Genomic DNA, 27,278 nt, shown 5'->3' on the forward strand with positions numbered 1-27,278 from the left:
TGCTGATTAGATTGACCACTGGGCCAATGGCTCAGTGGCCACCAGGGAGGGACTTAAGTTCCTCCTTGGGCTGTTGGTAACCTCACCAGCAGTAAAAAAAATCTAAGGGTTGTGTCATAGCACTCCCTTGGTTTAGTTGGGTCTGTATACCTACTAGCCCCACTAAGTCTCCTTAGGCTTCCCCTCCCCCTAAATTAGGATATTTTTGCTGAAAAAAAAAAAAAAGAATGCTGATTAGATTGTACAAACCTGTGGCCAATATTTCAAAACATGGAAAGCATCACCCAGGCGAGACGAGGCCTGTTTCCAGTCAGAAAAGGCCGAAGGAATAACTATGCACGATGGTATCTTCCCCCCCTACGGCCCCCTCCCCTTGAAAATAGGTTTTATGCTATAAAATTCTGAGATACAGTATGATGTATAAAGTGAGGATTGACCAAAACGGTTGTATCAATTGCTACAAGGAGCTTGTTATATGTTGTATGATTTGAGAATTGACCAAGAAATATTATATGAGGATTATTTTCTTGAGGAAGTAGTATTATATGGAAAATAGGGTATTTTTGAACATTTTCTTGAGGATTGTGGATGGTTTTCATAGTTTCATTGGGGTTGTTGGGTATGCCTAATTCTACTTGGAGTGGAAACAGAGACCGAAAGTTCAATGGAGTGATTATGATTAAAATTTAAAACTTGAAAGCCTTTGCAATCCATTGCCTGAGGGCGGATGCCCGTAGGAGAGCTACTACCATCAAATCTGCAACATGGCAAAGGCTTAATAAAAACTAAAAAAAAAAAAAACTCAACCAAAATCAATTTGACTGCCTAACTAAGTTCTGCATCTATATACGTCTTCTGCATCGTGAAAAAAAAAAAAGAAAAAAAAAGATGCATACAATATGATACAGTATGGTACGCCATTGGACATGCCCATTCAGAAAAAAATATATAATAAGACTACAAAATTTCTCTAGAAGTTTTCCTTGTGAAAATGGAAGCGTGTTGTCGTTTCTAAGCTCAGTTTATGGCATAGTTGTTTGAGTGTCTTTGTAAGTGCTGAACTTCCACAGTAGAAGACTCCTGCAACAATCCATCATTTGGCAATGAGAACAATCTTTAAGCCCTGACAAAGCTGGAATCATCAGGTGGAAGGAAATGGATGACATCAACTTACCAATCCGTGCGGATGGATTTTGAGTTGCCAAATCAGTGAACACTTTCCTCCAGTTTGGTCTTGCAAAATGCGTCTTAATCTGTCAATATATTGTGTCAGAAACCAACATTAAGTTTATTGCGGGAAAAGCTTTGTGGAAATTATGTGTTTGGACGTGAATACCCGACTTTCTGAGACAACATCAACACCATTCTTGGCATGCAGCAGTGACTGAACCATTGAGATTAATGCTGATCGAGCATCTCCTTCTTCATATACACTAGTCAAGTAGTTATGCATTTCTATGACATGCTGAAGAAAGAGTTCAGTTCAAGCAATCTTAAGAAAAGGGAACTGGATAATTATGATCTTTTTTAGTTTCTATATGACTTACATGATCATCATACTCTGCTAAGTCATCCATGACTCCTTTGAACCATTCAAAAGATCCTTGCTCGCGTGTTAACCAGTAAAAGTAGGCTCTTTTAGGACCTTTCTTTCTTGCTAGTAAGTCATCTGCAAGGTCCTGCAATAGTTTATTTTTGTTTCATATGTTCATCCAGTATGATTGTCCTCTCATTCTTGAGAAAATTTAATCAAAGATTCAGGAGCTTGATACTTACTAATTCAGCTCTATTATGTAGAATGTCTTTTATAATGCTGATGAATGGTGTCGCTCCAATCCCCAGTCCAATGAGAAGAAGTGTGTCATATTTCTTGTAATTTTGTGCAGGTGCTCCATAAGGTCCTTTGATCAAGATCGTTGGGAACCTATACTTAATATAAACATAATATTAGAGGTGACATATTTGAGCAATCTTAAGATTACTGACGGGCATTTACATGCTCACCCTGCTTGTGATTGCTGAGGAGTACCAGAACGCGCCCTTGTTTCCAATCTTACAAGGCTTCCCGTTTTAGCTTGTGCATCTTGAGGTTCACAGGCCTGCGCACGAGTGCCTCAGAATAAAGAGAGAAGGAAAATGAGATGTAAAAACAGACGATTGAGAAAGAAGGGTCTATGTATGCTTCTGCCATTCTTGAAATGAGAAAGTAGAGCACAAGGACCGATCAACTGATCCTGTGACCCTGTGGCTGAAAAAGAGGTTCAATGTTTGTGTTGCCGGTGAAAATTTGCCGACTGTACTTTGAGTTGCAAAAAACTTAACCAATTTTTCTAAACAGGAGATCTCGTAGATGGTTTGATGGGATCAGATCACCTGAACTCGATTCAGAATAAATAAACGGTGAGGAAAAAGGAATAAGTATTACCTTCTCAAATGTATTTTTGAGCTCCGTAGTCCAGTCTCCCAGTGCACGTATGTGGACACTGAGATAGGGATCATCAGGTGCAGATGTGATGGAGAATGGATGCCTGAAAGAGATAAATGATAAATCATGTTATCTATTGCTTGGGCTGGATGGAAGATCATTGAAAAATTCCTGCTTGCTTTACCACTCAAAAGGTGATATATCAGGACATTTGACAAAAAGGTACATCCCACTTTTGTACTTGAATCCTACAGGTTTGCTCATGTATAGTGCTAGAACATTTCCTGTATATATAACAGCCTGCATACGGGATGCATTAGTGAATTAAACTTATTCTTGTGAATTTGAAGGAAACTAATGGAACAAGGAAGACCAACCTTCTCTATGTCCACCTGGTACTTGTGATCATACATTGTGAGAATTCTTTCGCTGGCATATATGAACATTGGGACAGCAAGATACATCCATGTCTGCACCATAAGGACATCATACATAATTCCGCACCTATGAGAGGTTTTAACTAGAACATTGTTTGATGAGAATATTGGTTTATATTTAGCCTCATGCAGAAATTTACTACTGGAGATTGCATTTTCAGCAGATCAATAGGGTTAAAATGAGATATTTGATGGGGGAACTAAATCTGTTTTCGGTGCAAAGTGGAACGGTCATCCTTACAAGTGAAATTCATCAAAATGTAATTACGACCTTGCTGAGTTGAGAATGAATTGGAAACTTTTTTATCTCTCGCATTATCAAAACTTATATCTCTGAAAACCATTCTTTAATCATTAAACATTGAATTACAGAAACCATGCGAATGTACCGTACCACTACTGGAAGCTATATATGTTCTTCTGACTCTCATTCGTCTACCTCCGTCAGAAAAAGTGTTCAGGAATTAGTAAATAAGGGAAAATCAGCATACCGTCTTTCGATACCATTCGTTAGAGAAGATCAAGAAGTAGCCGTGTAAGATCAAGAGGATGTAGACAATGGCCAGTAGATGATGCGCATACCAGAAGGAATTGAACCCTGCCAATTTGTCGAATGGATGTGGCAGTTTTACAACATTGCGCCTGAATGAATGCAACGCTAGCGTGAAGGAGAAAGTCATCATAAACACCATCATAATTCCGGTTGCGCCAGGGGTACTAAGCGTAAGCTCAAAATAAGTAGGTTGGTGGTAGTTAAAGACACTTCCATATATATCGTTGAATGTATCACTTGGACAACTTGATAATCTCACCAAATTGCAACTCAAATGAAACACTACATGGACAAAGGTTCCTACTGCAATTGCTAGAGCAATCAATTTGTGGAAATTGATATTGTCATCGAAGGGGATCACAGTACCAAGGAATGTTTCCCGTAGCGTTGTAAGAGTTCTCCTGCATACTGGAAGGAGTATCAGAGCCATGTTAAACTTCAGAGTCTCAGCAGCACCCTTAGCCATGCAGACACAATATCCCAAGACTTGGAATGTCGGTTTTTTTCTATATTCATGAAATTTATAAGCAAAGAGTGCCAAATTCACACTCAACCACAACGTGACCATCCATATTCTCCGCCAGTTCTCATGTATTTTCCCCGAGATTTTTAGGACAAATTTGCTGACTCGAGTTCTATATCTTTTGGGAATCATGGTCTTCGCCAGAATTAGCGTCCTCTTCGAAATATCTTTACCATCTTCTGAGCTCACCATCCCTTTTAGTAAAGTTTCCAGTTGCCACATCTGTTTATATTCGCCGTGAGACAGAGGCAATGAAGTGGACAAGAGAAACAAGGAGAAGAAGATGAAGAAGAGGTTTTGGTTTTTTTTTTTACGTCCTAACCTCTATGTATCCCGTGTGGTCAGGATCGAGCTCTTCCATGATTAGAGCAGCATACGTTGCAGCATGAGTCTTAAAGTTGGACAACTTATTTGCTGAGGCACTCATTACTAGAATCTTTTCCACAAGATATGAAGCAGTTTGATCCATGAGAAAGGATGAATTTGCATAAAGATAAAAACATTTTGGTACATGTTAACTTGTTACCTCTTTGACCTCATCTTCTGATAGCCTGCCATCGCCATTCTTGTCACACCTGCAATAAAAAGGCCACATCTAATCATTGGCAAGTGTTATTGTTATTTTTCTTAACATCCCTTATGTTTCCTGCTTTGAGAACCTCAAAACTGTCTTACATTTCAAAAAATATATGTAGCCGTGCGTCAAGGTCTGGATTTGTGATATCATCCCAAAATTTTCTTAGTTCCTCCTTGACTATACCATTTTCGGGGTTGATCATCCTCCGCCTGGCCAACGTATCAAACAATTCACCCGCAAATTCCTTACTCTCTGCTGCCATCCCTTTAACAAGGAAAATGCAAAATATGTAATCTTGGCTTTCATCCTCGAACTAGCACAAAATCAGCTTAACAAGAAGAGATGTTTAAGAAAAATTAAATACCAATGCACACCCCAAATTTGTCTCTAAAAATCCTCCCATTAACCCCATTCTGATAGAAACGTCTCTCGATTGCTTTCCATGCATCCATTTCCTTCCCTGTGTTAATCCTGTCGAGGAATCGTAAGCCATTAAGCCCTCTAGCAGCACCTGATTGTGTCCTTGTCAAAATGGGGGAGTTGTTGCCAGGAACTCCATTTCTCTTCCTCAAATTGCTTATTTGCCTCTCAAAAGATGTTTGATTTGTGTTTTTCGGTATGGAGCCTGGCTGATCACCATCATCATCCGGCACATCAGCAATACTATCAATTTCAATGCTCTCAAGAATCCATTTTGCCGATCCCCCTTTAGCCAATTCTGTGCGGTCGATTGGTCCCATATCTTTTTTTTTTTCAACTTCATAGGGAGCTGTAGAATCTGAATATATGGTTGCAGGAGACATGTAACGATGGAGGAAATCAAGAAGGAATCAGATGGAGAGGCATCCGGTTGCAAAGGTGGCAAAGCTAAAATTAGTTATTTCAGTTGAAAACTTGGCTGTCAGGCATTCAGCTTTCCCTTGAGAAGACCAGCTCAGAAAATGTTATGGGAAATGTGTAGACGCATTTGGCCAAACAATTTCTCTCATCTCCACCATTGATTTGTCCAGAACTAGTGATTAACATCTTGTACCCACGACATATAATTGACTTGGTACGATGAGATGGATCGACATATGTCATTAGTTACAAAAAAAAAAATGAATATTTTCCAAGCCCCTGCACCAATTATTTTACAGGCATGAAAATGCAATCAGAAATTGTTGAAAAACATTAGATGCAATAAGTTCTTGCCAGAAAAATAACAATGTCTGTTTTGGACATTTTGGGCAAACTTTCTAATCATTCTACAAGAAGTTTAGGGGTTAGAATTCCTTGGCCTCTTTTTCATTTCCAAACAATGGTTGCCAAAATGTAAAATTACTCGCAAAATTTGATTATATGTTGCAGTAATAGATGGGGAGGTCATGAGGACACTAGCTACAACAGGGATTTCTTGAAAATGTCTTTTTTTTTTCAGGTAAAAATATGAAATTTTAATTTACAGGCCTTTGATGTACATTTTCGGTAAATAATTGTGTACAGTGCTTCCACTTTCAAATTCTTTGGATTTCAATTCACAATATAGACAAGTCATGTCCCTGATAACATCTTCTTAAATGTTTCGGAAAAAAAATAATAATACACAATCTGAGATTCCATTTCGGATGTAAGTTAACATAACCATATTCATTACAAAATAGAAAAAAAAAATATATTGAGTTTAACTATATCGAACCATTGATATTGAAGTCATTTATTGGTAATTTCTAGAGACTTTCATTTTTAAAATTTGGATTGTTGAAAAGCCTAAGATTTAGTCATCATCTATTTGGATTGTAAATTATTAGAGATATTTTTACTATAGCACTTTTTGTGATGTGATGTATGTGAGATAAAAAGGTAATTGGGAAGATAAAAAGGTGTGTTGAAAATTGTAATGATGATGTAAGCAAATAAATTTTGACAAATAATTTACAACCCAACCAGACTCGAAAAACTAACTTTAAGAAACTCATCATTTTACAAAAGCTTGGGGCAATAGGTAGATTTGTAATTCGTTTCAAAAAAAAGGAAAAAAAGAAAACAAAAACTAGACTTGTTGAAATATAGTATTTAAAGTTTAAAACTCAAAATGAAATTGATATTAGAAGGAAAATATGAATGAAGAAATCTTTGTCGTAAAAATAAAAACCTAGTTTAAATAAGAAACATGAAAATTTTTTCCAGATAGAATATAGGAAAAGGGTAAACAATAAAAAGAGGTAGACCAATTTCTTCTTTTCATAAAAGTTTGCACTCTTTGTTATTTCTCATGTGTTTTTTTTGTTCTTCCACCATCATGAAGATAAATATTTTTACAACCTTAATCAAAACAAAAACTTCCATACTTTAGTACATTTTTCCAAGAAAACGATGTCAAAGTTTTTATTAAAAAATGCTAATTCATTTAGTCTTACAATTTCTTAGGCCCCACCAAAGCAACGGTCTCAATTAGAATTTCTTCCCTGCAGAAACTAAACCGCGCTCTCTCTTTCCCGCTCCCTTCTCTTCTCAGTTCTCTCCCACCTTCTCTACACACACTACACACACTACCTCCTCACGAAAACACCTCTTTTTTCCTTCTCTTTCTCTTTACCCCCAAGACCTTCTGCAAAGTGTAAAAGAAACACGTCTCCCACTTCCCCTTCCCTCCTTCCCCACTGTCTTTCATGCCCTTTTCAGTCTTTTCACTTTGCTCCCCAATCGGACGGCTCGGCCCAGTCCACACACCCGTCTTCTTCTTGCTCTTCCCTGTCGTCCCACTCTACACCCGCTCACACCATAACATACCCACTCCCCTTCCCTTCCCCACCCTCTCCGTCCCTTTCTCTTTCTTCTTCTCTAGGGTTCCCACTCTTATTATATTTTGTTCTCTCCAAAAAAAAATCTCTCTCGCCTCGCTTCTCCTGCTTTCTTCTTATCATAATTCTCTTTTTTTTTTCCTGTTGGCCTGGCCTCGAGTCCATCAACGACATCTCAGGTATGAGTTTGATCCAATCTCACCTTCTTCTTCATTTATCTATCGTTGTTTTTATGTTCATTCCTGCTCGTTGGTTGAAAAAAGATTGGAATTTTCTTTTATTGGTTTGGAATATGTTTTAGTATTTGGATTGTTTTTGGGTTTCTTGACACGGGTTTTGTGAATTAGAACGTGGGTTGCTTTTATTTTTTCGGTTTAAATTTTTTTTTTTTGGGAAATTAATGTTGCTATGCATTTTTTGTAGCTGGGTGATGGTTTAGTTGAGAAAGTTCTAATTTTTTGAGTTTTGTATTTTTTTAAATTTGGTAGGGGCTTATGTGCATGCTGGTGGTATTGAATGGCGATTGAGAAGAATAACTTTAAGGTTTCGAGATTTGATTCAGAGTTTTCGCCACATAGTAGAGATACTAACACTATGTTGTCAAGTGAGGATGAGGAGTTTCAGAGGCGAAACTTGAGTGCTGTTGATTCTGATGATGATGATGAAGATGATGATTTTGATGACTGTGATTCTGGGGCTGGCTCGGATGACATTGATTTACTTGAATTTGGTGAAGCTGGGGAGGAGTTTTGCCAGGTTGGTGATCAAACCTGCAGCATTCCAGTTGAGTTGTATGATCTTTCCGGGCTGCATGATGTGTTGAATATGGATGTGTGGAACGAGGTCTTGAGTGAGGAAGAAAGATACAGTCTTACTCAGTATTTACCTGACATGGACCAAGAGACTTTTATGCGGACTTTAATGGAGCTCCTTACTGGGTGTAATTTGCATTTTGGAAGTCCTATTGATAAGTTGTTTGACATGTTGAAGGGAGGGTTGTCTGAGCCGAGGGTGGCTTTGTATCGGCAGGGTTTGAATTTCTTTCAGAGAAGGCAGCATTACCATCTCTTGCGGAAGCATCAGAATGCAATGGTGAGCAATCTTTGTCAAATGAAAGACGCTTGGTTGAATTGCAAAGGGTATAGCATTGAGGAAAAGCTTCAAGTTCTGAACATAATGAAGAGCCAAAATAGCTTGATGTATGACAAGATGGAGGAATTAAAAAGTGACTCGTCTGAGATGGAGGAGTCAGGAGATGGTACATGGGGCAAACTGGCCAAGGATCGAAAGCTTGGGCAGAAACTTGCCCGACAGTCTGGATATGGCATTGCTTCGGCTTCGGATTTCCCATCTCATGGCAGGCAACTGGCTTTAGAACCACCAAAGGCTGGGAAGCAGAATAAAAAGGGAAATCTCAAGTTAGGGGGGTCTAAATCTGCAATGGCAAAAGAACTACCAGGTGGCTTTTCTTTGGCCCACCACGGGATGGATCTAAAATCTGGGCCTTATGGTCCAGCTCTGCCTCTTTCTCACCATTATCGAGTGGCAGGGTTTGATCCTGGGGCAGCATTCCACAGTAGGGATCAAATGGAAGCTGATGATTATGAAAATGAATCAATGTATGAAGTGTCTGTGCACAGAGATCAGAATTTCTCTCGGGCTGGGGTATCAAGCAAAGGAGGGACTTTCAAAATGGGGAAAAGACATGATGAACCTTTGAGAGTTGAAGAGTATACTGACAATTTTATGGGATTACCTAAGAACAATTTGCATTTGTATGGCAGGAACAACACTGTCAATCAATTATCAGACATCAAGGTTTTAACTTCAAAGCCACTTAATGCTAGGATTCCCTATGATCTTGGGAAAAAGGTCAAGAATGTTGGAAATTTTCTGCATCATGGTTCTGAAGATCAGATGATATATGGAAAGGGTCGAATACCAAATTTGTTACTGAAAGGAAGTCACACGGAAATGTTAGATGGGAAGGAACCCTTTTGGCTTGGTACAGGACAGGGAGGACCTTTCTCTGCTGAGCAATCATACAAGTATGGAGATTGGAATGGAAAAAGCAAGAAGTGGAAAATGGGTAGGGACTCTCCTGAGCTTGGAGTTGATAATCGATTTATTGATTCCGAGTATCAGCCAAAGCCATTGCAGGAAAGAGTCAGATCAAGTTCTATGCAAAATGGTGGGCGAGGTATGGCAAAGTTTAAAGGTGTCAGGGATTTTGCTAAGAAGGATGATACTGAATCTGATTCATCTGAGCAGATTGATGAAGATGAGGATGATAATCCCCTGATGAGGAGCAAGTGGGCTTACCCTAGTGGTATTTCTGATCTAAAAGTGGGCCGAAATTCGAAGAAGTCAAAACTTTTTAAGAAGGATGCAAAAGATGGGATCTGGACTCTTGATGGATCATCCCACTCCACAAGACAGATGTCTGATTCTGGTGAACATCTACGGATGATTAAAAATGGGAACCACAACTGGAGAGCTGAGCAGAAAGGCAAGATGCATGATATTGGTCAAGTTAATCCTTATATTAGAGATTTGGGCAGGAATTATTTCTCTGGATCTGGTCAACTAACTGGTGAGGATGATTGGCAGCAAATGTACAAGTTGGGAAGGAATGACCATATCCAAGAAGATCAGAGCGAAAGATTGCACATTCCCATCTTTAAGTCACCACATTTGGAGAGGAGGAGGAAAGGAGAATTGTACAGGGACTACGGCGTTCCCCAGTCAAATTTTCTGCAAGATAATGATCTTGAGGAGGATGATGATTCCCTTCTGATTAAGTCGTTGGCAGGGCATGCCAAGGTCTCTGCCAGGTTGGGGAAAAAAGCTCAAGTGAATGAAACATATGCTGGTAATCATCATGAAAAATCTGATATTCAATTGATAGGATGCAACTCTAATGCTAAGAAACGGAAAGTGAAGGATGATGTGACTTACCTGGATGAGAGAGAAAATACAAGTTATTTCCCCTATGATAGTCAATTGCAAATGGATGATGCTGATTCCTCAAAGAAGCGGGGGAAAAAGAAATTGGGGGAGGACACTGTTATGTTGGAAAAGGGAATCAATGAAGTACCTAATACAGAGATGGAAGTAGAAGATGTCGAGCCAGATATTAAACCGCAGAAAAAGCATTTCACTCCAATTACACCCACGGTTCATACCGGCTTTTCATTCTCAGTCATTCATCTTCTTTCAGCAGTTCGCATGGCAATGATTACTCAGATTCCAGAGGACTCTTTAGAGGTTGGAAAGCATCTTGATCAGACTGAGGGTGCCGCAATTGTCAACGAGGACCAAGATATAAGGCAGGATAGCTCCAATGGAAATCATCCACAGGCAGACTTGGATGTCAGTAAGCTTGCAGCTTCTTCACAACTGAACGTTCCTTCTCTCACTGTTCAGGAAATTGTTAACCGTGTTAGATCCAATCCTGGAGATCCCTGTATTCTTGAAACTCAAGAACCACTTCAGGATTTGGTCCGAGGTGTTCTGAAAATATTTTCATCCAAAACAGCACCTTTGGGAGCTAAAGGTTGGAAATCACTTGTTGTCTATGAAAAGACAAACAAAAGTTGGTCCTGGATTGGTCCTGTGAATCACAGTCCATCTGATAATGAGGCTGTCGAGGAGGTGACATCTCCAGATGCCTGGGGTCTTCCTCACAAGATGCTTGTCAAGTTAGTCGATTCTTTTGCTAATTGGCTGAAAAATGGTCAGGAGACACTGCAACAAATAGGAAGTTTACCGGCCCCACCATTGACACTGATGCAGTTCAATTTAGATGAGAAAGAACGGTTCAAGGACCTGAGAGCTCAGAAGAGTCTCACCACTATCAGCCCAAGTTGTGAAGAAGTAAGATCTTATTTCCGTAAAGAGGAGGTACTTAGGTATTCAATTCCAGACAGAGCCTTTGCTTATACAGCTATTGATGGTAAAAAATCAATCGTTGCCCCCTTGAGAAGATGTGGTGGCAAGCCAACATCGAAGGCCAGGGATCATTTTATGCTAAAACGTGATCGTCCTCCCCATGTTACTATTCTCTGTCTTGTAAGAGATGCAGCTGCTAGATTGCCAGGAAGCATTGGGACAAGGGCAGATGTTTGCACACTGATCAGAGACTCACAGTATATTGTGGAAGATGTTTCTGATGCTCAAGTTAATCAAGTGGTTAGTGGAGCACTGGACCGGCTACATTATGAGCGTGATCCTTGTGTGCAATTTGATGGAGAGAGGAAACTGTGGGTGTATTTGCACAGAGAAAGAGAAGAAGAGGATTTTGAGGATGACGGGACATCATCGACTAAGAAATGGAAGAGGCAAAGAAAAGAAGCAAATGAGCCATCAGAGCAAGGGTCTGTGACTGTTGCTTTTCATGGGCCGGGAGAACAAAGTGGTTTTGATTTGAGCTCTGATCTAAATATTGAACCGTCATGCACGGATGATGATAAAAAGCCAGAGATTACATACTATGATGCTATGGATAATGTGGAGGAGAATGTTGAGACTTGTCACGGAACTGAACAAGGTGCTGACCACAGCGGTTCTACTCCACTGGTTTGGGACTCTCTTGGCCTGAATCCTCTTCAAGAGAACAATTTGCTATGTCAGGAGAATTCTACTAATGAAGATTTTGACGATGAAATATTCGGCCGAGAGCCACCAGCTTAACTGTTGAGCTCAGTCTTACTCTGAGTTACAATAAGGTAACTTGGAAAGTTCATTCCTGCAATTCACTTTAAAATTGTGATAACCAGTAAAGGTTTGGGCTGATAGGATAAGGTTCTATGATGAGTAACTGCTCAAAAGAGGCAATTTCTTGGTTTATTATGCCATAAGTTGTTTATAAAGATTGTTATCTCATAAATTACTGATTTCCATTAGAAATCACATCTTTCTACTACTAAATTCACATCCTGATTCTTAGAAGTAGGTGCTAGTTCTTTAACCATTCATTTGGATCCTTTGATTATGTGAATTACTATAAACATGCAGGCTACAGCTCTCGCCCACACAGGTGTTGTCACGGGATTGAGTTGAAGCCCTTCAAGCTGTATGCTGAAGTTGAGATAATTCAAATGTAAATTCATTTTAGGTTACAAAACGTAGAATAGTAATCTTGATGAAGTCGAAGAACAATTACCATAGGTAATTCACCTTGTGCTCTGTCCTAGTTCTTTCCTTTTTCTTCCCTTTTCTTTTCCATACTATCAGGTCAGACTTAGTTAGCCTTTCATTTCTCCGATCACTATCAGTTGAAGCTCCACGTCTGTGGATTATGGCTTCTTGTACATAGATAGAATTAGCTGAGAGATCTTGTATCTTCCAAGTGCCCATACTGTTATGGGTACCTTATTTTGTTATGCCTTCTTATCTTAATCACATGAAATTTTTTTTTTTTTGCCTTACAGATCTGATGTTTAGTCTAGCAAGGCCTCAAGGGAGCCCAGCACACCGAATTTTTTTCTTTTTCCCCTTCTTTTGGTTTTTCAGTTTTGATAATGTCATCTCCTTAAAGTTTGTCCAACTCCAAACAACTGTTGTTGCATGCCTGGCAACTCTTTAGAGTTAGCTGCATGGGGTTTGTGGGGAAGATTTTGCCTAGCAGTCAAACAAAGCTGCAACCCTTTGAGCACCGCACGTGTTAAATTTAGATCCAAAGATACAACAAACAAAAGTACGAAAACCGCAGTTAAATGGCGGTGCGAGATACAAGAAAAATGTGAAAGAGAAGTAAAACGAAGTGAAGAGGAAAAACGGAAACAAATTCAAGGCCGTGCAACACAAAAAAAAAAATTCTTGAGGTTACCATAGAAAATAACTTCGTTTTATCATCAATTAGAAAAAAAAAAGAAACGGAAACAAAATACAGTTGGTGAGGAAATTTGGGAAAGACAAATTGCAAGGCAGTAGTAAAAGTGGTGTTATTCTTTTTCATTAAAAAGGTAGAATTTTTTTTTTCACCCCATTATCAATTCAAAAAAAAAAAAAAGAAACAAAAACACAAGTGATGAGTAAAAAGGGAAAGACAAATTGCAAGGCAGTAGTAAATGGTACCAAAAGTGGTGTTAATTTCCTTTTGCTTAAATAAAGTACCTTTTGCTTATGAACAAAATTTCTTTTCTGATTTGTAGGGTACGGAATATCCTTCCACTCGTGATAAATAAGAAATTTCCTTTTTCTATTCTTTACTTTCATTAGTTTAACACTATATTGTTTGAGGAAAAGAAAAAAATGAAGAGTTTCCTAAGCATTGCACCGGAAATTTGTACAACCCTTTTTCAGACAATTTCCTTCCAACTCAAAATATTATTCCTCAAGAAAATTTAGGAAATTTCTCTCAAGGAAAAGTGTGTCTGTAAATTAAAAAATAATATTCGTAACTAGGCGAATATATTATTTAATATAGCATGAAGCATATGATATGACAATCATATATATATGATCGATCAATCATCAAGAGAGCTCACTGTGATAGTATAATGCAACTAAAACGACATGACGCACCTTACAGAGAGGGGTAGAAGAGCTCATTCAATCATCCGAAAAATGCAAAATCACTCGTCTCTATTATCCTTGCTCAAGGAATTTCAAGGACTGAAACTCCATCGCCAATCCCTGACCCTAAAGTAAAATATAAATTGAAGATATGAGGTAATCTGCTGCTAGCGGACTATAAACCGCCGCCATAGAAACGAATTGATGATATAACAATCAACAAATAGGTTGGTAACTAACCCTACACACTGATGCTATGTCCTGTACAGTGCTATATTGTCTACTACGCTACCAATAGAAGAATCTAAGTCCCTCTTCAATTTAATTAATAGCAGTGAGGGGAACTCTAGAATCTTTCAAGGGAGAGGCAGCTTCAACTATATGCTGCTTTACATCTCCATTTGCTTGCTTTGATGTTTTTGCATCCCAAAAGGACTTCAATAATTCTTCAAAAGCAGGGGTTCTGAGTTCCTCAATGGAAGCAATACTTGGAAGATTGTACGCCCTCCTTCTTGGCGTAGCAGCGCTGGATGGTTGATCGACCTATGATAATTTAAAAAAAAACCAACCATTGTGAAACACTTGAGTGCTGTGAAGATGAGGTATATTTTCATAAGACAGTTTCTGCAATATTTCTATAGCTTATATCTGACAAATTTCAATTTTCTTACCAAGTATTCTTCTAGAAGACATTTTCCTGCATTTTCTGTGATTTCCGCAATTTTGTGGTGATGTCCACACTTCAGTTCCCTCAGCTCACCGCAGCAAGGAACAATCAGTGAATCAAGATTACCACATGCGTCGTTGTCAAGTTGCAGTGAATCTGCAAGGATTTGTTCAGTAAATTATGAGCCCTTTTGGAAAACAAGATTATATACCAATGCTGAAGTAGTTTCGATTGTCATATGTAATTCATGGGATGGACTTACGGTCAATAGAAGAAAGGAGATTCCTGCTTGCGACATCAGCATCTTCAAGGGCGGATGACACGGCTGAAGAAAACCGTGCACGTAAAGATTGATTGGCATCCATTCCTCCCCTATGGGAAATACAAAAGGTTACTTGACATGAGTATTCATAATCATTTTCAACCACTAGAGAAGCACCTTGTTGGGTATTAACCTCACTATGCTGTCGACAGAATCCACGTTCCTCTTCTCTAAATTGAACAAGGATTTTTGGGCATCACTCCACTGTTGTGCACCCAATTTTGCCTTTTGCAAGCTGCAAAAGTAAATTAATTTCACGAGAGACACTTAGAGGAGAATTCAGACTTCAAAAGCCATAGCAAGTTTGATAATGCATAGAAGAAATATAGGCAGCAACCAATACCAGTTCTGAAGAACCACTTCCATTTCCTTTTTCCCACTTTCCACAGCACCATTATCCTCAATATACTGGGATTCAGCCTGCTCCATGTAATTTGTCCATTCTGCTTCAACAGATGCAGTTGCAACTTGCATTGTCGACATCTCCTGTTGTAATCGATCAGTTCTAGTGGCTGCACTCTGGCGGAGGCCATTAACTGCTGTTTGCACCTAGTACATAGGAAATGAAACTCTATAAGAATTTGAAAGTTGTACCACAGAATCAACGAAATGAAAAACACTATTTCAGAGCCACCACCCGCAATTTACACTTTACATCACCACCTGTGATCCAGAAGTAGCTCATCATTTGAAGAAGAAAAATGGTCAATTTGACATGCCCTAGCTAGAGGTTTGATGGAGAATGGAATTATCACACTCTTTTGGATGAGCAACTCAAAAATTTGGCAAGAGCCATAAGCATATAGGGAAAAGTCCAAATATTTGGCCAGAGAATAGAAGTAACAAATGAAAATGAATGTGCTACCAGAAAAGCAATGACATCACTTGTTCTTAAACCTACCAAACTGCACTACAATTTTGATGTTGTTCAACATCACTAGTATTGGTTCATCTAATTTGACTACTTTTCCCGTATTGATGATTCAGTTGTAACAGTTTGTGAAGCTCTTACTTTCACAATAGAGGATTCAAAGTTTCAGAAAAAAGTCCAAAAGAAAAAACTTTTATTCTTCTACTTCCATAGGCAGGTAAAGATTGTTTATGTATCTGCATTATCATAATTTATTGAAGCAGAACAAGAACAGATTGCCTTCTGATGTGTTAGTCTATGAGCTCATACCAGTTGTTTCTTCCTGACATTTGAACTAGCAAGCAGCTCTGCCACTTTTTCTAAGAGCTGCCTTTCTTCATTGGCAGCACACTCCTACATTGAAGGAAGAAACCAAAACAGAATCAAACTTAAAGCAAGGCCACAACTTAAAGCAGAAACTAGGTTCAAGTGGGAAAAAGGTCAAATCACCTCAAACTTCTTTTCTAGATCAGATAATTGTTTATCATTGACTGTCTGTGATTCTTCTACAATTTGGCCTAATTGTGAAACATGCGCATCCAAAGTTTTGAAAAAGTTGACAGTTATTTGAGCAATTGACCTTGTTGTCGTGACAGCTCTTTGATGAGCCTGCAGAAGATGTCAATGTGAGTAACATTAGCTGTTTCTCTCAAATTAGATCAGAGAATGGAAAGTTATCAGGCCAAGCATGTTTCTTTAGTTTCTTAAGCAAATGCCAACCTCACGTTGCTGCTGTGCAAATGCAATTAGTTTGCTCTCCTGACCGTGAAGACTATTTTGAAGATCATTCAGCAGTTTATCAGCCTCTGAAGCAATGCTATTGAAAAGCTGCATTTTTTGAACATTGATCAAGCAAAAGATACAGAGGCACATCATGATTGTAGCATTCAATGTCAAGAGATACTCACCTTAGTCAGAGAAGATGAATGCTCAGAGACCTGAGAATTTAGATGTCCAAAAGTTGACTGTGAATTCCCATCAAGTTCCCCAGCTAAACTGTTAAGAGATTCTATACCAGAACCATACATGGTTTTCAACTTCTCGAGGCGGCTTCGGAGCTCTTCAGTAGCCTAGCACACAAGAGAGACGTGAATGTATTGACAAACAATCTGTGCAGATGCAAGCTTATGCTATTTCATGTATACAATACCTCTGTCTTTGTGGATACAAAAGACTGCATATCTTCTTCCATATCCTTTAATTGTTGCTCTTGTTGTGTGGCTGAAGCTGCCACAGTTTTATGCAAGATGTCAAGCTGTTGCGTTAGCTGTGATTGGAACTTCTGGACAAGAATTCTGTTTCCATCTTCTATTTTGTCCTTGTGCTCTGGATAAGCAATTATGCATGAATAACAACATTAAACTGCATGGTTTTAGGCATAATACATCCCTATTCTGTTTAGATCACTAAGCTTAGCATACAAACCAATCTTAGCAAACAAATTGGAGACATCTGATGCAGCATTCTCCAGTTCTGTTCGAAGATCAAACGCCCGCTCCATAAGTGCTTTCTCTGGTAGAAGAAGACCACATGATGTCAGAAAACTGTTCTAATAATGTCTTGATGGATTATAGAAGGATTTTTTTTACATGATGGATAGTTGTTATTAGGACATAAGGTGAGAAAAAGCAAGCAGAGAAATTCAAAAACTTAATCGTGTCTAGCAAAAAAAATTCAGCTCATTGTGGGCCTCTGTCACTCTTTTGCGTTTCCCATTTAACCAAAGGCAAGTTGCACAAGTAAACAGACAAAAATATTGAAAGTAAAGGGACCTCATATCACCAGTCAAACTGGAAAAACTTAATTATGTCTATCAAAAAAAAAATTCAGCTCATTGTGGGCCTTTATCACTCCTTTCTGTTTCCCATTTACCAAGGCAAGTTACACAAGCAAAAATTATGAAATGGCCCATGTATATAACATCACAGATCTGACCTAGATATTACTGAATATTAGAGTCAAATAAGAAGGAAAATTGCTTAGGAGACAGGAAAGCATTGCAGGCTAGCAGATCAGATGCAACAAAAAATCATAAATTGAAAAAAGTTATTAGAATGACTTGGCAGCCTAAGTAACAGGAAAATAATAATAGATGCATTATTTATGCAGCAACATTAGCATTTAGGACTATATGTGAACAACTTTAAACTGTGGTGAACATTGGCCTCACCAGACTTCAGAAGATTGGCTATCAGATACTCCTTTTCTTTTATTGTGGCATTAGCTTGTCTAAACCGTTCCTCCAGATCAGCCAAAGCATGCTCAGTTTCCTGCAGCATTTTCTGGAGCACAACAAAAATATAGTTGTGACATCATGAGCAAAAGAGGGGAAAGCACGACGAACTATTATGAGTGCAACAAAATAAATTAATTTTACCTCAGTTTTGTCAAGTTTGTCGCTTAACTCTGCTGTCAATAGCTGTTGAGATTTGTAAAGTTCCTGAAGCTCCACAAATTGCTGCTCAAAAAGCATATAGTGTAATCAATCAAGTGTTGCAAGTGGCAACAAGAAAAGACAAGGTTAAAGATTCATTTCTCAAGCATACCTTGTCCCTGGATTCCACATCAAGCTCCATGCGTTCTATCTTCTCAGCCATTGCCTGAAATTAGATACAAAATTAATAATTTTCAGGGGAAATTTTCAGGTAATACATGTCATCGTCAGACCAAATGACCAGATTGCGACCTTTTTCTCGGCTTCATCCTGCAGATAACGATCTTTTGGTATATAAATCCCGTTCTTTTCTCTAGCAGCATACACCTCTGATGAACATAAGATTGTTAAATAGATTCAACGTAATATTGTCACATCATGTGCAAAATTATCTAATGTGCTTAACCAGTCTGTAAACCAAAAGATATCTGTATTTATGGAAGTGTACACGACGCACTTGCATGAACAGACATAGACAGAGCAATCAACAAACCTTGCTTCAGTCTGTCAATTTCAGAGTATAGATCTTTAATCATTGCAGATTTCATCATCTTCTGATTAATCTGAAATCGCAAGCAAACCAACATTTTTTAACAGGATATAAATGAAGACAGTCACAAATCCTATGAAGGAACACAATAGGAGAAACATAGAAGGAAATCACTACATGTAATGACGAAAGAATGGTTAACAGAAGACTGACCTCTGGTTTGTTCTTTATGTTTTTGGCTCTATGAGCGTAATCTAAAGTGTTGAGCGTCTCTTCCAGGCAGTGAATGGAGGGTGATACAGTGGCAATCACACATGTCTTTGTTTTTCCTCCCAAAGAATCTCTCAGTAATCTTGTTAGTTTGCTATCCCTGACACCCATAGTGATATAGTTGGTTGACCATTAATTCCCCAAACCCATGCAATCTCTTTGACTGGTTAACATAATGGGAACAGTACCTGTATGGTATATGACCAGAGTGTTCCACCAAAGCATTTATCACCCGACCAAGAGTAAGCAAACTTTTGTTGATTTCACCCGCTTCCCTTGCTCTTCCCTGCGGAATTAAGGGTTATCAAGCCAATTCAGAACATGCAATGTCACCTTCAAGTTTTCTCCCCGCACGAAAGTTGTGAAAGCACTATCTGGTGACACTTAGATCAAGTTCCAGCCAAACCTATTATCCTTCTTTTCACATGTAAATGTATGAACACAGACATATGCAGAAAAATTAAGCATTGATACAATTTGCGACATGTCTCTCACCTCTCTAGCACCAGAACGGGAGATATTCTCAGAACCAGCCAAGTCAACAAGATTCAGTTTCCCGCATTTAATCATTTCCTCCCCTTCAGGTGTGCATTCCTTTATGTGAATAGTTATAGAAAATATAGAGTGAGAACGGCTGCTCTGTTTGTTGAGAAGGGTTTCAGCTGTACGCCTTTTAGCAGAACCTTTCTCTAATATCTTATATATCTCATTTGCAGTACAAACAATTTCCTCCTCCAAGCCTCTCACGAAAACTCCACCTTTACCGTCCTCCATAAGTGCTATTGGTTTCTTTGATTTATCATCCAAGAATTTTGGGGCTTCCTCAGGAGCCAAGAGATCTGTTATCTCTTCATTGTAGAGCTCTAAAAAAGTCACCTTCATATTGTACTCAGCATGCTGAGTTTCTAAAATGTCAAATATTTGCTTGACAGCTCTTGGAATTACACCTGCATCACTAGGAAATTCCCCATTCTAAAGGGGTGAAAAATCAACCATTTATTACAAGAATAAGAAAGGGAAGCTGCATTAACATACTAAAGCATACGTACAAGTTCCTAAGCCAAAAAAGAGAGAAAGACATACCTTTTTCCTTCCTCCTCCCTCCATCGTATAAGTTTTCCCTGTTCCAGTCTGCCCATAGGCAAAAATCGTGCAGTTATAGCCCTCTAAAACTTCAAAGACAATAGGCCAAACAGCCTGATCATACAAGTCCTTTTGCTGGGATGTCGGGCCAAAGACCTGAACAACATTATACCAAATCATATTTTTTGCCTCATATAAAAAATGCAATAATACCGGAAATTCCAAGGAAATGAATAGTTCTTCCAGCTCTATATTGATTTAATTTCGGTGTAAGCTCACTCTCTATTCTCTATTCTAAGATACAATTGATCACGTCTCTATCTTTTCTTTACTTTTTTTTTCATTTTTCATTTGTTTTCAGCTGCTGATAATTCTTCATTTCTGTGCTAACAGAATAAGTATCAATCATCAAGTCTGAGAAAAGCCAAACCTTATCAAAAGCAAACGTTCTATCAATTTGCTTATTAGCTATGTTCTGGACAGCACACACTTCTCTTCTGTTCTCATTGCAAGATATCACGACCGGCGTGTGCAATCTCGTCTCTTCATCACTCAGCGGCCTGCAAAAAATTCACAATCAAATCTTTGTATAACAATTGACTTAGATTAAACGCCCCCAAGAGAATGCCTGTGATCAATTCAGCAAAACTCACCTGCACCGGACAATGACCTGTACATTGACGCCTTTATCCTTATCATGCTTCCCACTCATACTCCCCTCGCCCGATCGTAGATCTCTCGCCGCCTTATCACTCGACTTCGGCGTTTGGGATGGTGAAACCGATGCGAAGCCATTGCCTCCGCCGGCTCCTCCTCTTCTATGTTGTTGTGATTCCATTGTTACTGAACTTCGCTCTTCAAATCACCAACGAGATCTTCTTTCCTTTTGTGTATTGACAATCTCTGTATTAACAACTCATCAAAACCACCAGTAAGCTTCAAATCAACCAGCCGGGTCAACTCAAATTCAAATCCAGCGCACAAATTCTCGCATTTCTCAAAAAATACAACAATAAAAAACGACAAAGTTTTGCTCAAAGAGGAAAAAAAAAGAAGAAGAAATGACCATAAGAAATGACAACCGCAAATTCAAAGATCGGATATCCGATGGGTGGCCAAAAAACAGTCAAAAAAATAAAACAAGCGATAAAAACAGAGGAATCAAGCCAATTATACACGAGAATATTTATGCGATTCTCGCGGATGAGTGTGTGTGTGTGTGTGTGTATATGTATGTACGAGGATAATGCTGCATCGTCTAAAACTTACCACGAAGCCAAATGCCGGCCGCTGACAGCTTCAATTGCCGGATAAATGTTACCACTATAATCTAGTATGTGTATCTACGTATCTCTATATCTCGTATACGGGAGCAGCCCGATGGCAATTGTGTGCGAGTTTTAGAGAGAGAAAGTAGAAGGACAGTCAATATTATGTTGAGAGCGATGATAGATAGATAGAGTGGGAGTGAAGTTTTTATGGATTAGCTGATTCTTAAGGTTAAATAAATAAAAATATGGTGAGAGAGAGAGAGAGAGAGAGAGAGCTGAGAGCTGAGTGTGGGAGTGTGTGTGGGAGACAGCGAGAGGTACAGGGAGAGAGAGAGAGAGTGGACTTGGAACGAAGCTCAAAATATGGCCGTTACGGAGCGTTCGAAATTTCTTACCCTTGGTTGAGTAATTTTTTTATGGTTTCAAGGCGCAGCCGCGGAGGTCGAAGAAGATTTGAAGGATGACAATGACGGCGTTAGTGGCCAGTTTGGATATAAATTTTTGACCGTTATAAAATGGAAGAAACAAATTTAAAATTAAAAACGGAAAATGAGGAGGGTAGAGGACTTTGCGGGGTAAACAGCAGGTCACGGGTTTCTCATTTATTACGACACTTGCCATCCATGCGTCCGCGAACGAAGATCACTCAATCCATGAACGTGACAATTTTCTGCCCTTTTCTTCCATGGCTAATTAATCATCATCTTCTTCGTTTTTTCTACCGTGAAATTTTCTACATCGCCTGTGTTTGGATTGTGTGTTATTTCACTTTATTTACACACATTACATTTATTTACATCATCAATACATTTTTCAATCATTTTTTTATCTCACATACATCATATCAAAAAAAGATGCTACAGTACTTTTTCATAAAATTATCTCAAATAATTTACAATCCAAACACGGAGTTACGCACCACGCCTGCCCTCCCTCCCCCTCCTCCTCCCCAAAATGGACCTTAATCCCATTCTTAGTTTAGGAGTTCTTTTATTTGGTATGGTAAAGCTACACAATAAAATTGGAATAGTAGTGTTATATTTTTCTACAAAATGTTAAATTTCTACTGTAGAGAGTTAAAAATTTTATAGGTTTTTAGAGTGGATGGTCATTTTAAATTTTTAATAGCAGATTCCTTTTTTCTCTTTGTACTCTTATCGCATGACTTCGATCAGTCATGAATTGTTTTCTTTTAAAAATATTCTCTTGATTATAATCATCCGTCTAGCATTACAAAATGGGGATTTGTATAACTTTTTATAAACTTATGGACTTTAGTGTTAGAATGTAACGGGCATCAAACAAATCGTTCCAAATGAGCGAGGAACAATAGCCTACAATCCTTTAATCATATATATATAGTTTTTATAAGTTAAAAAGTTCCAATTTTTAAAAGCACAGGAACTTCAACATTCGCGTCAACCTTTAAGGTTTGTCTATAATGGTAAATAACTAAGAAAATGTCAAGGCTCTAATTATGTGATGATACAGTAGTACTAAATTCCAAATTTTGTTGATGAGCAGCAGAGAAGAGCGAGTAACTAGTTGGACTTTAAAAGCATGCTATTTGCATTAAATATTCATCATCTTGAAAATCATGTCACATCAAGTACCAACTACCAAGTAATTGCATAAGTTAGTATAATTACATTCTCACTGCTCATTAATTATAGCAATTACTTTCCACTCCACGGAGGGCTTTCTAATGCCTCTCAGCCAGCTTCTTATGAAATGACAGGTCTACCCTTTGAAAATGTATTCAACCTTTTTATTATTGAAGGGTATAATTATTATTTTATAGAAATTTGCCACGGAAATTATTCTCACATCTGGTCATTAGACAGAGTATTACACCAATGTATTTGCTTTCTTATACCTTGATGATGATATTTCAATTGCGTACCATCCCACTTGAACATAATGTCAGATTGATTTGAAGAAATTAAGGGCTGTGTTTGGATTAAAGATTATTTGAAATTTTTTCAAAATAACGTATTATGACTTTTTAGTGAAGTGATGTCTGTTAGATAAACCAATGATTTAAAAGATAAACAGTAATTAAAAGAACATATTTATGATGTAATCAAATATTTAAAGAAAAATGTTATTTACACTCTCATTTGTAGTAATCATACTTTCACTATCATTTTAATCATATAATTTTTATTTATTAGACTATATGTTAAAATAAATGATGGGGTTCAAATAACAAAAAAAATAGAGTGAAAATAAATATTTTCCTATTTAAATAATGAGCTACGGAATTTGTTATTCCCGATGATTGAAGAAGAAAAGATAAATTGAACTGGAGGGAGAGAAAAGTAACGAAAAGAATTAGAAAAAGATCTCCGTCATAAATGATAAATATATAAAAGGTGGACACGCTGGGCTGCTGTGCGGTGTCAAATGTACCCCACGTGATAAAGACTGGCTTTGGGGTGCACATGCCTCCTCAGCTCCCCGAGTCCCTAGGGATGGCAACGGGGCGGGGTTGGGGCGGGGGACCCCTCCCCCGTCCCCCGCCCCGTTGCCTATTAGTTCCCCCCGTCCCCCGTTCCGTCCCCCGCCTCCTGCTCCCCCCGCCCCGCTTCCCCCGCGGGTGCCCCCGCGGGGTTAATAAAATTTTATTATATAATTTTATTATAATTAAATTTTAATAAATAATCAAGTACTAAAATATCAACACATCACCAAATTATTATTCATTGTAATTTTACAATTGAAACTCATAAAAACAATCAAACAGAAGTTATTTGAATACAATCCAATATGACGAAATAAATATAACTAAAATAGTCAAGTTTTCACTTTTAGTACAAATGCAATCACTAATTCATTATTGTGTTTGTGCTTTTTTTTTAGAAAAAAGTGTTATTCTATTAAGTGTAATTAGAAATTTAGTATAAATATATTAGTAAATTTAGTATAACTAATTAATAAATTCTATTAGTAGACATGTAGAATTATTCATATAATTGATTATATCAATTATATTACATAAACTAATATACATTATATAATATAGCTAACTAATAATATCATTATCATAAATTTATAACTAATTAACTTACATGTTATATATAATTATATATATTTATATTTTTTTTTTGTTTTGCGGGGGGCGGGGCGGGGGATGGGGCGGGGGTATACTCCCCCGCCCCCCGCCCCGTTTCTAAGCGGGGGGAAAAAATTCCCCCCCGCCCCCGCCCCACCCCCCGCCCCGAGAGCCCCCCGCGGGGCGGGCACCCGCGGGCACCCGCCCCCATTGCCATCCCTACGAGTCCCTCTAATTTCATAAAACTTACATTTATTTCAACTTTTTCATTAGCATAACTAATCACCCTTATAATCTTATTGGATTTCTAATCACTGGGTCTGTTTGGATAGGTTATTATTTGAGGAATTATTTGAAATAATTACTGTAGCACTTTTTGTGATGTGATGTATGTGAAATAAAAGGCGAGTTGAAAATATAAAAAGGTGAGTTAGAAAATATGTATTACTCCCTCCGTCCCATTTTGATAGTCATGTTTCTTTTTTCACACAGTTTAAGAAAAAGTAGTTAACTTTGTTGGAAAAGTAAATTTAGATTGCTATTTCCTAAAATACCCTCACATTAAATATGGTACAATTTTATGGGAACTTGAATTGATGGTAAAAAAAGAATCAACTCTCATTAAATAGGATAGGTTTATAGTAATAACTACTTACATTGAATGAGGGTATTTTAGAAAAATTAAAATACAACTACATTCTTCAATTGGAAAGTGGACTACAATTTGGGACGGATGAAAAAGGAATACAGGACTATCAAAGTGGGACGGAGGGAGTATGATACAAGCAAAATGTAGTTTGGGATAATTTCAATATCTCAGAGTCTGTTTGTTTGAACTGAAAATATTTTCCAAAAAATATTTTTGGATTTTCTGGTGTTTGGCAGCAAAAATTGTCGGGAAAATATTTTCCAGTGTAAAATCTTTTACACTACAAGGTGTAAAATGACTTACGGAGCAGGCATACGGAAGTTAATTTCCATCAAACTTAGCGTATCAATCATTTCAGCGCTTACTTATCAAAATGCTCATAACAAATAAGAAATACCAAACTGAGACCATCGTTAAAAATGCATCCTTACACCTGCAATGAAAAACACCATTGTCAGCCACCTTTCCCTCCTCCTCATATTCGCCAATTCTACTCCTTTTCTCCCATGCCAGCATAAACAATGCATCCATGGAGATGTAGAAAATCTATACCAAGAGTGGGTGTTGATAAGTTTTTGGGTGAGAGAAATTTGGAAAAGTGAAGGAGAAATTTGGAAGACTATTGTGCAGAAAAGTTTGTACTAGAATTCAAGTGCTACTTTTCCATATGATGTTTGATCAATTATAGTTTAATTACTGAAGCAATTTTCGTTGACATATTATGAATTTGAATCTTCATTGGTATGCTGTGTAATTGATTTGAGAAACTATGAATTCCCAATTCTAGAGTTTGATAGATTTGGAGATTGGATGGAATCTCTGGGTTGAGAACTTGAGATGGTAAATCCAATGTACATGGGATGGTGGTAATTGGAGAGACTCTATGGGGAATCCTTCTTGTAGGTTTTAGTTTTGTGGTACATTTTCATAAAACTGCACCAAACACATGAAAATAAAGGGAAATGAAAATTTTTTCACGAAAATTATTTTCATTGAAAATGTTCTCCTCAGGAAAAAATTTTACATTGAAACAAACAGACTCTTATTGATCATCCTTTTACATTGTACTACTGTTTCCATGGGGTGAAAAAAAATGGCTGAGACAAAAAAAACAAGGCATAAAAGAAATTTTGGAGGCGTCAGTATGGTTTTGCTGAGATTGGATAAGTTTTCCTTTTTTTAATAACACAAAAAGGCCCTCTCCTAGATGATTTAAACAATTCAAGATTTTTAATGGAATAGATTGTGCGCTAGCATGTACTAAAATCCATAATTCATCACGTTTGAATTTTTAAGTTATATTTCCCCCTCTCTCTCTCTCTCTCACACACACACACACACACACATATATATATATATATATATATATATATGTTTCCTCAAACTTGAAATCGAATTATTATTCATTACCTACAAACTTTTCAAGTTTCAACAGCTCGTGGCTTAAAAAAATGAGCTCGTTGGAAAAAGAAAAAAAACTGGAGGCATCCAGTTCTCTGTCCCACTTTGCCCTCCAAGTGCTCGTAGAAACACATTTCTGCCATGAAAAATGAAAAAAAAAAGAAAAGAGAAGATAATCAAGAGAATGTGTATATGTATCACACAAAAATATGCATTGTATTGTCAAGACATTAGCATTGTAGCACAAGGAAAATCTATTTTGTAATTGTAACTTTTCTTAAGTCACCACCAGGCTAATTAATCTGACAACGTAGAATGGTGGATTTCGTCAAACCACCGGGAGCATAGCTCTCTAGTATTGCATGTGCGTGTACAGGTACTTGTATGTCTTACGAAGGATAACATATAAGGCCTGATAAATAAATTCAGCATTTAAATTTAATAGATTTATATTTTAATATGTTAAGACGTGTTTTATAGTCACAAATTGAATATCTGAATTAATTAAAGTAACATTAAATTTTTTAAACAAAATTTGCTCTCAAAAATAAGTGATGAGCTATTTACTTATCACTGAATGTGATATACACTCAAATATATTTGATTTAACATTTAACAATTCAATAATTTAATGAATTCATAATTCAAATTTCAAACTTTAATTCTATCAAATGCACCCTTAAGTGAACACAACAACCCAACTAATCTAGTAAAAAAAATTAATGGGCTGCTGATTGAATGGGGCATTAGAGCACTCTAATTCCGATATCAACATCATTCAACTATATGTACGACAGCTCTGGGTGAGAGATAGTTATATTTGAACTTGGACGGTGGGGATTAAATTTTAGGCATAAATTGTAATAAGCGAAAAAATGTTATTGTATTTTGTCATTTTAACATCTACAT

At 37.7% G+C, this 27,278-nt stretch overlaps 2 protein-coding genes and 1 pseudogene across 2 annotated transcripts; 1 reads left to right on the forward strand and 2 right to left on the reverse strand.

The window, feature by feature from the left end:
* Window positions 1–970: 970 nt before the first annotated feature.
* LOC113727637 (putative respiratory burst oxidase homolog protein H) lies at window positions 971–5,351 on the reverse strand (annotated as a pseudogene).
* Window positions 5,352–6,961: 1,610 nt separating this feature from the next.
* LOC140036188 (uncharacterized) lies at window positions 6,962–12,423 on the forward strand. Its single transcript, XM_072077491.1, has 3 exons — window positions 6,962–7,477; window positions 7,787–12,025; window positions 12,315–12,423. Exon 2 carries the CDS (start codon window positions 7,815–7,817, stop codon window positions 11,988–11,990), a length of 4,176 nt encoding a protein of 1,391 aa, XP_071933592.1. The 5' UTR covers window positions 6,962–7,477; window positions 7,787–7,814; the 3' UTR covers window positions 11,991–12,025; window positions 12,315–12,423.
* Window positions 12,424–13,838: 1,415 nt separating this feature from the next.
* Window positions 13,839–21,559, reverse strand: LOC113728478 (kinesin-like protein KIN-5D). The gene is made up of 23 exons (XM_027252882.2): window positions 21,263–21,559; window positions 20,647–20,896; window positions 20,424–20,553; window positions 19,994–20,149; window positions 19,406–19,882; window positions 19,099–19,196; window positions 18,854–19,010; window positions 18,644–18,713; window positions 18,403–18,479; window positions 18,263–18,316; window positions 18,094–18,174; window positions 17,887–17,998; window positions 17,142–17,228; window positions 16,867–17,042; window positions 16,625–16,786; window positions 16,437–16,544; window positions 16,167–16,325; window positions 15,987–16,070; window positions 15,150–15,355; window positions 14,940–15,041; window positions 14,747–14,856; window positions 14,489–14,640; window positions 13,839–14,360 (listed from the first exon to the last, which is right to left on the reverse strand). The coding sequence occupies exons 2-23, from the start codon at window positions 20,829–20,831 to the stop codon at window positions 14,139–14,141; spliced, it is 3,165 nt and encodes a 1,054-aa protein (XP_027108683.1). The 5' UTR covers window positions 20,832–20,896; window positions 21,263–21,559; the 3' UTR covers window positions 13,839–14,138.
* Window positions 21,560–27,278: the final 5,719 nt, after the last annotated feature.

Source organism: Coffea arabica, chromosome 1c (genome assembly GCF_036785885.1).
Source record: "Coffea arabica cultivar ET-39 chromosome 1c, Coffea Arabica ET-39 HiFi, whole genome shotgun sequence".
NCBI classification, from domain to species: domain Eukaryota; kingdom Viridiplantae; phylum Streptophyta; class Magnoliopsida; order Gentianales; family Rubiaceae; genus Coffea; species Coffea arabica.

What these genes read in the sequence shown, in the direction of transcription:
- LOC140036188 (XM_072077491.1), top strand. Translation starts at nt 7,815, where the DNA reads ATGGCGATTGAGAAGAATAACTTTAAGGTTTCGAGATTTGATTCAGAG.
- LOC113728478 (XM_027252882.2), bottom strand. Translation starts at nt 20,831, where the DNA reads ATGGAATCACAACAACATAGAAGAGGAGGAGCCGGCGGAGGCAATGGC. An exon ending in AGGGAGGAGGAAGGAAAAAG is followed by an intron (nt 19,883 to 19,993) that starts GTATGTCTTTCT and finishes TCACCCCTTTAG; the next exon opens with AATGGGGAATTTCCTAGTGA. An exon ending in ACAAACTTGACAAAACTGAG is followed by an intron (nt 17,999 to 18,093) that starts GTAAAATTAATT and finishes GTTGTGCTCCAG; the next exon opens with AAAATGCTGCAGGAAACTGA.